The sequence below is a fragment of the Amphiura filiformis genome, chromosome 19, assembly GCF_039555335.1.
Source record: "Amphiura filiformis chromosome 19, Afil_fr2py, whole genome shotgun sequence".
NCBI lineage: Eukaryota > Metazoa > Echinodermata > Ophiuroidea > Amphilepidida > Amphiuridae > Amphiura > Amphiura filiformis.
Window position 1 is genome coordinate 47,700,576 of NC_092646.1, and position 13,161 is coordinate 47,713,736.

Consider the following 13,161-nt stretch of genomic DNA (forward strand, 5'->3'; position numbering starts at 1 on the left):
ATATAACCAATAATATCCACCAATATTGTCCTTACACCTGCCCTACACCGATGGAAACGAACAAAGATTTTTCCGAAGTGGTCCACCCACTTCGAAACTATCCAATGAGTGCTTGAACATCACCACCATTTCTTAATACGTGCTGTAAACACGACAAGAGGACCCGCCCACACGCCTGATTGGCTGGCTAAACAATAGAACTTCACAAACCGGTGCCAGGATTCACCAACTTTACAAATAAAAGCGATACGCACAAGTGTAACCGTCGCAGTTGGGACGTTTATCTTCTCAAGTTCAGAAATCACAACTTTCGGATTATAATATATATTACCTCTACAAGTTGGCTGAAAGAATAGCTTTTCATCATGCGTGTGTTTGTATGCCTGCTGTTAGCTTGCCTTGCCATTGGGGCCTATGGAGCTGCATTGGTAAGATTAATATTATTCATTGTTTCTTGTTTGAACCTTGTTAAAGGTTTCAAAATATATGGTTTCTTTAGGGTATCAAGTCAAACACAAGTTGATTTTAAGTTACTGTCATGCTGGCCTATGAAATGCTTATTATCATTTAAAGGCCTATTCAGCAATTAACTCATTAATAAAATCGAAAAATCATCAACATTCAATATTATTTGCACATTTCTTTGTAACATAGATGCACCAAAATAGCCTGCTAGTGGTTAAGCCGTGTTCAAAATATCACATTTGTGTTATTTCTCTACTTAAGGGATCTAGAATGAGCGTTTTGAGCATTACGACGGTATTGTTTGTGGGACATGAGAGCACACCAGACGTATCGAATTGCATTCTGAATACGAAGCATGTCTTTCTGATATTAAATAATTATTTTTATATATAACAGTCCTCGAAGTACATTTTATAAATCTAATTATATATTCTCAAAGTGTATGTAGCTGGGAGGAAAAGCCGATGATCAATTGAACATTTTGACCTTTAAATATCAAAAATATCAATTTTTAATGATTTGCCATAAAATGTGTATTACATTGCGAATTTCAAAAAATCAAAATTATTTGATATCAGAAGGGCATTCTTCGTATTCAGAATGCAATTCGATATGTCTGATGTGCTCTGATGTCCCACAATAAATACTGTCCAAACGTTCATACCCATTCTCTTAAGTAGATAAATTAGCTACATGTATTTGAATGGGGCTTAGCCTTAAGTTGTCAATACTGTATTGACAATTTTAATGACTTACCTTTCACGTTTAAGCAATACTATTCAATCGCCAGGGATTTTTCTATATTTCTTTTCCGTCTCACTTGTCATGCGTATGTCACATTTTGGGTTTAGCATTTTTTGTGTGTTTGTTCTCCTTCTTTCATAAAATTATTTGCTTTGTTATTTCGTATGTTGAGTACTTTATTTGATTGGATTTTATAATGGCTTCAAAGTTTTCGAGAATTCGCTTATTCTTAACTTCTGTATTAATTCAACATGTTTATTATTTTTTTCCTGTCTTGTCTCGTTGACTTATTTACCATCATATCGTTATGAATTCGGCCATGTGAAGAATCGAAAATGTTGAGTAACTTGAGTTTACCAGGTCATTTGTGCCTAGCCGAAGTATCGTCAGCGTTATCTCTTAGGTTTTCTGTTAGTGCCTAGATATAATAAAAATCGTTAATACTACCTTACACGACGAATAAGCAAATAAACATCTCAAAAAAGTAACTAACCCCCTTAAATAATGGCCATATGTAGTTGCTGTAGTTGTTGTTGCTGCAGTTGTTGTTGCTGCTCCTGTTGTTAAAGCTGGTGACTTATGATGATGATTGTGGTGATCATTTTTATATAGATCATTATGTTACACTGCAAAATTCAAGTGTTTAGATTCTAAACAATTTTTGTAACACTTATGAAACGTGTCACAGTAATTATTTTCTAAACATGTCACAGTGTTTAGTTTCTATAACAGTCAACACCGTGTTTAGAAACTAAACACTCACCGTGTTTAGAAACTAAACACTATAATGTCCAGCTCAACTAAACACTACAGGTAACACAGCTTCTAAGTTCCCGACTAATACTTTTTAAAATGAGTCGAAACATACGAGTATTTTACGAAATGTAAAAATGTAAAAAGATATGTATAGCCCTGTTTGTTTTACACCTGTGAACTAATTTATACCTCATTGCGTTCAGACACGTTCAGACGTCAGAAATTTGCATACCTGGCTGGAACTTTTGTGCGCTACATGTTGTTTTCATTATTTTGGAGGAAGCGGCTAAATACTGCTCATTTAATTATGTAGTTCTTTTGTTGCTATCAACAGGAAAGCATCGATCTTTTTGTGTTTAGTGGCAATGACAAAACTGGTCATTCCTCATGAAATAATCGTGTGAATTAGACGATCTTTAGCTTGTTTTCGTTCTTGAAAGGGATTCGATCATGTTTCGCCGTTGTTTATCATCGATTAACAATGATGCGTCTGCGTCGTCTGCGTGGTTTACTTCGCAAGGGCAGCTAAAGGCCCGGTCACACTATGACGGCAGATAACCAACGAAAGGTGACGAACGTGAAAATCACAAAATGTTGGCGGCAAAGCGACGGCAAAAGGGGAAACGCTGACGAGAGGGAACGACCTTCAGCGACAACACGACGGCAAGGGACGAAAGGCTGCGGCAAGAAACGGAGACTATCGACCAAAATCGGACGTTGTCCGGGCGGCGAGTGACGATGTCTCGGCGGAGCCCGACAACAAGCAACGAGGTCACACGGCTTGCAGCGGATTTGCTGGCGGCAAGGAACGGCAGTTGACGGTAGATTGCGGCGACGATGACGTGACTCAGTGGCCGACATCAAAGCATGTGTTTGCGGGTCGTATAGTCCACTTTGGCGTTCCCACTCTTCACAACGTTCTGGTCATCCCCTCAAAAATATTAATATCAATAATAATCATAAATATTAACATCAATATCAATAATAATAAAAAATAATATTGCACATATCAATAATGATAAAAAAAATGAATATAAATAGCAATAATAATCCGAACTTTTAATATCCATATCAATAATAATCAAAATATTAACATCAATATCAATTATTATAATCAAGGATATTAACATCATTATCAATAATAATCCAAAATATTACACATATCAATAATAATAATAATAATAATAATAATAATAATAATAATAATAATAATAATAATAATAATAAATTAATATAAATATCAATCAAAATATTAAAATCAATATCAATAATAATCAAAATATGTCAAAAATCGCACACAAATCGTGGACAATCGTTTAAAAATCGTAACCCATCGCAGACCACCGTTTCAATGCCGCAGGTACTCGCAAACGACCCGCCATCAACAGTCAATATCCGTTACCCTCCGGACAGAATTCGCAAGTCACTGTCGCACCAAGATCGTTACAATTTCGTTACTTGCCACAATGTGTCGTCAGGGTTCGAGATGTGATGTCACTTGCCGTTGTTTTTTCGTCAATGGTCGTTGACAAGGACTACCAACGAAATTGTGACGACCTCAAAACGACTAAAGCCGGCCTCGCACGGTATGGAAACGTCAAAGAAATGAGGGTTGCGGTCTCCAAAGAAATCTGAACGGAATCACAACTACTTCTTTTGCCGCCACAACATTTTCAACATGTTGAAAATTTGCCGACGGACGCGACGAATAATTTCGGCCGTCTGCGGTCGCTAACGGATTCGTCAGCGACAACTAACGGCGATATACGATGAGTGACGGTAAATTCAAAATTACAATTCGCAGCTTAACGTCGCTTAATGCGCTTGCCGTTCACCCCTATTCGCCTTAATGTGACCGGGCCTTAAAGCTAAACATTAAGCTGCCCTCGCGAAGTAAACCACGCAGACGATGCAGACGCATCGTTGTTAATCAGTGATGAACAACGGTGAAACACGATTGAACCCCTAATTACAGAAAACCTGACTGCTATGGGCTCAGGTGCAACTTTTAAAACGGCCTCTTTTCTTACATAATTAACCATTGTGACTGAACGCAATGATGTGTGACGCTATAAATTAGTACACAGGGGTAAAACACACAAGGCTATATATATCTTTTTACATTTTTACATTTCATAAAATATTTTTCGACTTGTTTTAAAAAGTATTAGGGGGAACTTAGAAGTTGTGTTACCTGTATATTATTTAGTTTCTAAACATGGTTTTGACTGCGGTAGAAACTAAACATGTCACAGCATTTAGAAACTAAACACTGTGGCATGTTTAATTACCTGTAACACTTATTAGACACTGTGGCACGTTTAGTTTCTACATCAATCAACACCATGTTTAGAAACTAAACAATATAGTGTTAAGTTTACCTGGACATTATAATGTTTCGTTTCTAAACATGGTGTTGACTGTTCAAACTGAACACAATCAACACATGACATATTTCGGACAATGTGTTTAGCCAAAAGTTTTTAGGATTTTCAATCACATACCTAATCTTGAACATGTGATATGTTTAATGTGATTTCAACCAAAACATGATAGATTTTCATTCCTACACCATTTTACGTTAAAGTAAAATATGATCATGTCATTGATGCACTGCCTAGTGCTACAATTGTTGTATACAAACATACAAAAAACATTTTCTTTGTCATTTTATTAATTAACCAAATTTCAGAAAACACATTACTTTCTTCAACCATTTCCATGTTTTAACACATTTTGCAATGTATCAAATATGAATGTCATTAAATAAGGAACACTATTCCACTACACGGTACAATATATCCTTACAATTTATCTGACATAAATATGCTAATAAACATGCATAATTAAATATTCACAAACATGCTCATGAAAATATCAGAAAATGAAATAAGTTAAATCAGTTATATTAAACCTGTTAATGTCTGAAACTATTTTTCAAATTATACCTTAAAACGAAGTGACAGAAAAGTTGAAAAGGAATAGTACGATCTGACGAACTAATTTTGTGAACAAATTGACATTTAGCAACTTTGTCTAAAATAGTGGTAAAAACATGTCTTTAAATTTAATCCAAGCATCATTCACATTACTAATAGATACAATGTCTTGCCAATGTACAGTTGACATTTCTGAGATAAATGAAACAGCATCAGTTTTCAGTGATCTGATTTGAGCATTGGGTTTCTAAGCTATCATCGGTCAAGTCATTTCTATTCCTAAACACAATGTCATTTCTGATAAAAGTGGAAACCCTACCCCTTCTCTATTCTCTAATTCTGTCCTTCCTTATAACATAGTAGCCGTCTATCATTATTTCACTATCAGTCACAGAATCATTAAGCCAATTTTCGCTTATAGATAATGACGGCTGCTTTTGTTTTCCTAACCAAAGTTCTCAGTTCGTGTAGCCCAGGCTATCAAGACATGGTTGCAGAATTCATCTAAGCTTATTGATGATAAAAGTCTTGTCATGCAGAACATGTTTATTACCTTAGCAACAATTCACCTAGAAGCATTCACCTATGAGCTACAACCGGAACAACAAAGATGTAACTTCAAGGTAGATTTTCCCGGTGATGTAGAAACACGCCTTTTATAAACAGCCTTATAGCTAAATACAGCTGGTTTCCCAACTAAACACTGTGTTCAGTTTCTAAACACGACACATTCTCGGTCACATGCCACATGTTTAGTTCCTAAACGCGTCACACGTCACCAATTTTTACAGTGTATGTAATTAGTATTTGCGGTTTGTTCATATTTCTACAGGATAACTTGAACCGTCAGAATCTTGAGCGGGCCCTTTTGATAGATCTTCTTGAAGCGAGAAGTGGAGGTTCCTCAAGTAATTATCGTTCTTCTTTTTATTGTATTTAAGTTTGTTCCATTTCTTTTGTTTGTTTTAAATGTAAATGAATGCTTTCAGTCAGGCCTACGCTTATGTAACATGATCTGCTCCATGTGGGCCAAAGGAGGCATTTTTGACAATTGAGTTACTATAATTATTACCTACACTAAAAGTCTAGCATACTTGGTTCTAAAGTTATGAGGTTTTGTGATGTGCATTTTCTTATGTATTTTATTGTTTTTTACACCATATTCTTGCCTTTATCTCAGTTTCAAATTTGCCGCCTTTGGCCCATGGGCCAGTTCGTGTCACAATTGATTGATGAAGTAAACTAATAAACTGGCAATCTATCAAGTAAAGTGGACAAGCTTGTTGCTCATAATAACATGCCGCTGGCATCGTGAACGAAATACGAGTAGATGAAAGATCAAAATTGATAAATTGTTTATCTGCAAAAGTTCGTCATGTCAGATGTATTTGAAGATTTGATCAAAAGTGTTTCAAAAAGTATCCTTGTCATGTTTAACAAGATAAAAGCAGCATTGATATTAAATCATTTGTCAACAGAACGGCCAGAGTGTGAAGATGATGACGATTTAGGTTCACATGACTGGCCTAGACATTGTGGTGAAACAGACCATGGCCCATGTACATGGTAAGTGACAGAGACATGTAATACAGACTGTATCAAAATAATTATTCACCGACTTTTTCATGAATTGTTTTATCATGTTGCTGAAATCTGTTGAAATGTTAGTTTAAATATTCATATATCTAAGAATGTCAGGTTTATTAAGAATTTTAGCACATGAGAATAGCACATTCTATGCAGATACGAGGGTCAATCAAAAGTTCTACCTCCATTATTACATCTCTGTTAGCTTACGTGCTAGGCAATTGAAAGTACCCATGATTATACTCTTAAATTTAGGCTACAAAATAGATGTTATTTGATGATAATGTGGTTTTGGTTGTTAAGATAAGCCGGCTAAAGCGAATACAGATATGGTACATTGGAAACAGTTTAAAACTGAAGCCAAACATGTAATAAGCATCATATTGTAGCCTTGGATAATGTCCATAAGAATGTTTCAACTGCTTACTCAGGAGAATTATTTTGGTCCTATCTGTGCTCCCTGGTATGCCTTGGGACTTCAAAACAAAATGAAACATGTTTTATATGAGAAGAAAACATCTAAGGGTTAAACAGACACACAGACGTTAGTAAAATTTGCCAGATTTCGACTAGACCACGCTTAAGTGTAATTCAAAATTACGTCCTATTTTAAGCAAGGGATGCATCTTGACGTGAAAAGAAGATGAACAGGTTGTTAATTACCTTGTTAATAACATTGTATATACTTACAAAATATAAAAACTGTGTTAAGGTGGTATTGGTGGCATTATGGAAGTGCTCTAAGCATGTTTTAAACAAATTAATTGAGTAGAGCAAAGCACACTTATCAATATGCTTTTTGTTTTGTTACGGTTTCCATAATACATCATTTTATATTTTCCTTGTATTCTATTGTTTTTGTCAATAATCAATGTAGTTAATGAGCTAAAATAACTAAAAAGGCTCATCATTATCTATAATTATTTTTGGCAATACTTTGCTAAAAATCCATACATATATGTTCAGGGTACTTTTATTTTGGATACTTTTGCCCTGTCAAAGTGTTTCTAATATGTTATAATGTATTATATCGTGAATCCGACCCTAATTTGCATATTTGCATAAGCAATGAGCTAATTAACATGAGTGCTAATGTAATATACTTTACCCTACTTAATTAATCTTTTTAATTTTCTAGAAAATACCTCCAATACCACCTTAACTTATGAACCAATTAATATACTTGAACCAACAAGTGCTCACCCGATCGAAGTCAACAATCTATGGAAAAGGGTCAATACGAAGGCTATTCTGAACATGTATCGGTTGTGTTGTGCAAAAGACATGATACACATAAAACTGTCCTATCTGCAAGCAGGGTATTAATTAAATATTATTATTTGAAACAAAATAAACCAATTTAATAACTTTCAAAAATAAATCTGTAATGGTTTCCACACAGATGTTGGCAACCTTTTTAAATCCAAATTAGCCTTTCCTTTTAGACCGTTTCCGATATACTAAATCTGTATTCACTTTGACCAACACATTTTAACAACCAAAAATCACATTTTAATCAAATAACGTTTTATTTTGTAGCCACGATTTAAAAGTATATTCTCGGGTAATTGCAATTGCCTAGCACGTAAGATAACAGAGATGTGATGAAGGATGTAGAGCTTTTTGAATGACCCTCGTATGAAGCGGTTTTTTTTAGGAAGGTCTTTTTTCACGAGTTCATCACAAAAATGGGTGAAAGCATTTTTAAACATGTAAACATGTTTACAGCCCTACTATTATTTTTCAGTATATAGTAACGTAGCAAATTTGCAAAAAGTAAGTTCCAGTATTGCATGTATTTCCAAAACTCTATTTCAGTACATAAACTGGCCTCAAAAAGAAACTGAAATGTCAAAATGCACTGACATGGAACAGCTTCCTGGACCACATTCACAGCCAAATAATTGGTACCCAACACAAGAATTCTGTGAGTAACTGGAATAGTGTAGAACAAGAAATATTTCTTGTAGGAAGTGTGTGAAAAGCAGAAGCAGCCCATTCCACACTATTCCACATACTCTTTGGAAATAATCACCTATGTAAAGATCTTGTATGCATTCTCACAGATTTCTTTTGCTGGGTGCCAATTATTAACCTGTGAATGTGGTCCGGGAAGCTGTTCCATGTCAGTGCATTTTGCTGCTGTGTCAGTTGGACAGCTGCTTGGTTACTGAAATGTGTTTAGAGTAGAGTATTGAAGCAATCCTGCGTGTAATTTTTGTTCATGTTTATGGACAGAATTTTAAGATATGACCTTGTGAAAAATTATAAGTTTCTTTTTTAGGCCAGTTTTGTTTGAACACATTTAAGACAAAATTATGACCGCAAAGTACCGAACTGGCACAGTGGAAGCACTCGTGTAATAAATCTTTCAACCAGTGAACACATTATTTTGTGTTGTGAGTGGAATTTGCGGTATCAACTTGCTTCATTTAAAGAACAATCCATGATCAAGGGGAATTAGTCTCGTATCGGCAATTTGCAATTAGAAGTTTTGCACGATGCTCACTTTATGGCGGTTACAAAATTAATGCTATATTTTGATGCAAACCCCATAAAAATCGGACATCTGGCTATGAAAATATATCACTGGCTGAAAACAATATAAAACAAAAGAACACTGTTTTTGCCAATTATCTCAAAAACAATATTGGCGACATCTGACTGATTCCCCTAAATTATGTCACATATTGAGAATACGGCGGCAAATTCCAACACAATCAGCAGACCATGTAGTACATAATCGGTATAATTTACATTCAAAATGAAGTCGATTTTTAATTTTTCTTTGAAATGACGCATGGGTCAAAAACAATCATTTTGATACAAACAGGGTTGATTTGAGTGTAGTTGTAGAAGTCATATAATTATGTGAAAGTTATGCCCATGTTTGGCCATTTATATTATAATGAGTGCCCCCACGGGTGGGTGGCACCCCAGCAAACACAAAAACGTTTTAAAAACGTTTTAAATAGGTTATATTTTGGCTTTTGGTTTAGGGAAAAACGTTTTAATAACATTAAAATGTCGTGAAATAGATGCATTTGTAGGATTGTAGAAATTAAACTTGGTTAAATTTTATGATTGCCAAATCCATAACATACTCACTAATTTTAGACTTTCGCCATCTCGGCTGATGGCTTCTTCAGAAATGACCATTGGGATCCACTTTTCCCGCGGTTTTGGCCGCTGCTTCCGGCGATTTTCTCATCTCTCGGAGGCTTGGTTCTTATAAGTGGATCGTATACATGGTCTAGAGAGTAGCTGCCGATGTCCCTGTTGACTGTTTTGTCCCCCGCCTTCTAATCCAAATCGCTTCTCTGATGAGTCTTGTTTGCTGGTTCCCGTCTTTTTCAAGTAGCTTAGGCTCCTCCCAATTGATGACATGGTTCTCAATGGCAATGTGGTCGGTTATGGCAGATTTATTTAATTCCGAAGTTGATACAGTTCTATTTTTTCTGGTGTATTTTCTGTTTGCGACTTTTTCCGCATCTTTCTGGTGCTCTTTTAGTCTAACTCCGAAAGGACGACCTGTCTCACCAATGTACGACTTGTCGCACCTTTTGCAGCCTATCTCGTAGACCGACCCCACTAGTCTTGGTGGTATCCACTTTGTCCTTTGGGTGTACTAAAAGTCTTTTGAGTGTGTTGTGTGGTTTCATGGCTACTGATATTTTGTGCTTGCGAAATATTCTCTGCAGTTTTTCTGATAACCCTTCCACATATGGAATTACCACCATGCCTTTCGTTTCAGTCTCCTGTGTGGTGTTCTTCTGTTCTCCTTTGCTCTTTACCAACTCCGCTTTACCTTCTACCTGTTGTTTTGCCTTGTCGAATGCCCACTTTGGATATCCACAATTGGTGACTGCCTTTTGGATTCTACTTTCTTCTTCCTTCTTGTCTTCGTCCTCCGTCACGATGGAATGCATTCTGTCAAGTAATGTTCTGATGACGCCTATTTTTTTTTTTTGAAGTGGGTGTTGTGAATCGAAATTCAAATATTGGTCGGTATGTGTTTTCTTTCTATATACCAGAAGCTTAACTGTTCCATCTTCCTTTCTCACAATCAGTGTGTCCAGAAACGGGATCTTGCCATCACACTCTTCCTCATAGGTAAACTTGATGTTTCCTGTCGTGTCTACCGTGTTTAGGTGCTCGGTTAGCTGTTCTGTAGTGTCTTTCTTTATAATTTCCAGGACATCATCGACGTAACGACGCCATAGCCGGGGTTTACATTCTAACGGAGCGGTGGCGATGGCCTTCTTCTCCAACCACTCCATGAAAAGGTTTGCGATTATCGCACTGACTGGACTTCCCATTGCTGCGCCGAATCTTTGTCGGTAGATCACCCCTCTGAATGTGAAGTAGGTAGTAGTCAAGATGAACTCTAGTAAGCCCATGATGTCGCTGGCAGTTAAATTAGTCCTATTTGATAATGTTGTGTCCTCTTCTAGTCTCTCTCTTATGATTTCCATTGTCTCCTGAATTGGTGTGTTGGTGAATAAAGCGACCACGTCGTGGCTATTAAATCTCTCCTTCTTCCACGAGAACGCCAGACAACTCCTCTGCGAGGTGCTTTGAGTTGATGACATGATGTTCTGATTTACCCATGATAGGAGACAAAATTTCCGCCAATGCTTTTGAGGTCTGGTATCCAATACTGCCCATGTAGTCCACTATGGGGCGGATGGGGTTACCCTCCTTGTGTATCTTAGTAGTACAATACAGCCTGGGTATTGTTTCCGAAGTGGGATACAAAAGTCTGTATTGGTTTTCCTCATTTTGCCAATTATCTCATAAATCTGCCATAACCGACCACATTGCCATTGAGAACCATGTCATCAATTGGGAGGAGCCTAAGCTACTTGAAAAAGACGGGAACCAGCAAACAAGACTCATCAGAGAAGCGATTTGGATTAGAAGGCGGAGGGACAAAACAGTCAACAGGGACATCGGCAGCTACTCTCTAGACCATGTATACGATCCACTTATAAGAACCAAGCCTCCGAGAGATGAGAAAATCGCCGGAAGCAGCGGCCAAAACCGCGGGAAAAGTGGATCCCAATGGTCATTTCTGAAGAAGCCATCAGCCGAGATGGCGAAAGTCTAAAATTAGTGAGTATGTTATGGATTTGGCAATCATAAAATTTAACCAAGATTAAAATGTCGGGTTATATAAAGGTCATAATAACGCTTTAAAATATTTTTTATGAAAACACACTACAACAATATTTTTAAATGTTTTCAAATGTATTGAAAATATTTTGGGCAAACATTTTTCGCAAAACATTTTTTCAACCCCAAAATAACATTCTGTTTAGAATGTTTTGTATCAAGTTTTCAAGAACGTTTTTGGAATGTTATTAAAACGTTTATATAACCTTTATATAACCCGACATTTAAATATTTTCTGCAAAACATTTTTTTATTTGCTGAGCAGTAGATTATCAAAAATGTTTTTAAGGTTATGAAAACGTTTTATACTCTTAATATACCCTTTATATAACCCGACATTTAAACGTTTTCTGACAACCTTTTATAACCTTTTGCAAATGATGTCGAAAAACGTTTTGTGTTTGCTGGGACTTAACAAAATGTCCATACGGATAGGTTCCCGGAAAGGCCCCTTTTGGATTTCGCAGCTCTGAAAGTCCCCAAAATTGATCAAAATAGAGCTCCAAAAGACCCTTGATTTGGACATATTATTTCATCTCTAAAAGATCCCTACATTGCTCATTCCTCACATTTTTTTTTTTTTTCAGGTGATTTTCAACCAGAAAGCCCAGAAAGACTCTTGATTTTGACTGTTCGCAGCTCCAAAAGACCCACTTTTATTTGTTCGCAGCTTCAAAAGAGCCCCTTTTACCTGTACGCAGCCAGCTCGCAAAGACCCACCATCCCAATCCGGATGCCATCAAAACCGACTTTAAAATGTCGGGAAATGTGGCTACTATGGTAACTATCGAACCTGTGACTCCTGTAACTATCCTGAATTTGTGGTACTTTTTAATAGTCATTGCGCCTTCTTTTTCTTCTATTTCTGACATGTTGATTAAATATATTTGGATATAAAAAGAAACCTTAAATCGTTAGCTTTAATAAACCAAAACAATTATTTCAATCGGCTCCCAACTTTTGAAGATATGCCCTTTTGAAAAAAAGTACCCGTTTTCACTCAGTCCACGGATAGCAAACAGAGTGGAGGGGATGGCTCATGCTGTGGAGTGGCCTGCAGGATCACCACACCTCACAACACTTGATTTTTTACTTTGTGGCAAAATCCAAGATCTTCGCAAACGTATTACTGAATGCATTCGCAAGTATCCGGCGCACAAGGATGGTATGCAACGCAATTGATGCAATGAGGACCAGGGCTGAAACCTGTATTCGCCAAGGAGGCAACCAGATAGAGGGCAGAGCAGCACAGTAAACTCACTTCAGAAGAACCGAAGACAAACCAAACAGCCTTTTAGGGCTACCTTTTATCCTAAAAAGATAAATGACTTATGTTGTAAATAAAAAAAAAAAAAGAAAAAAAAAACAACAACAAAACAAAGCAAAACAACAAACAACAAAGTAAGAAAGTAAGAAAAACAATAAAACAAAAAGGCATAAATAACAAAGAAAAAAATAAGTAATAATTGCAAGTAAAGCAAAAGAAGTCCCATTC

General features: G+C 36.4%; 1 protein-coding gene across 1 annotated transcript in view; it reads left to right on the plus strand.

Moving 5' to 3' along the window:
• The first annotated feature begins 252 nt into the window (after window positions 1-252).
• LOC140141635 (uncharacterized) overlaps window positions 253-13,161 on the plus strand; it is a 45,022-nt gene continuing 32,113 nt past the window's right edge. The window contains exons 1-3 of the mRNA XM_072163546.1: window positions 253-428; window positions 5,737-5,812; window positions 6,383-6,470. Of these exons, the coding sequence (XP_072019647.1) occupies window positions 366-428; window positions 5,737-5,812; window positions 6,383-6,470 (227 nt within the window). The 5' untranslated portion in view covers window positions 253-365. The remainder of the gene's footprint in view (window positions 429-5,736; window positions 5,813-6,382; window positions 6,471-13,161) is intronic.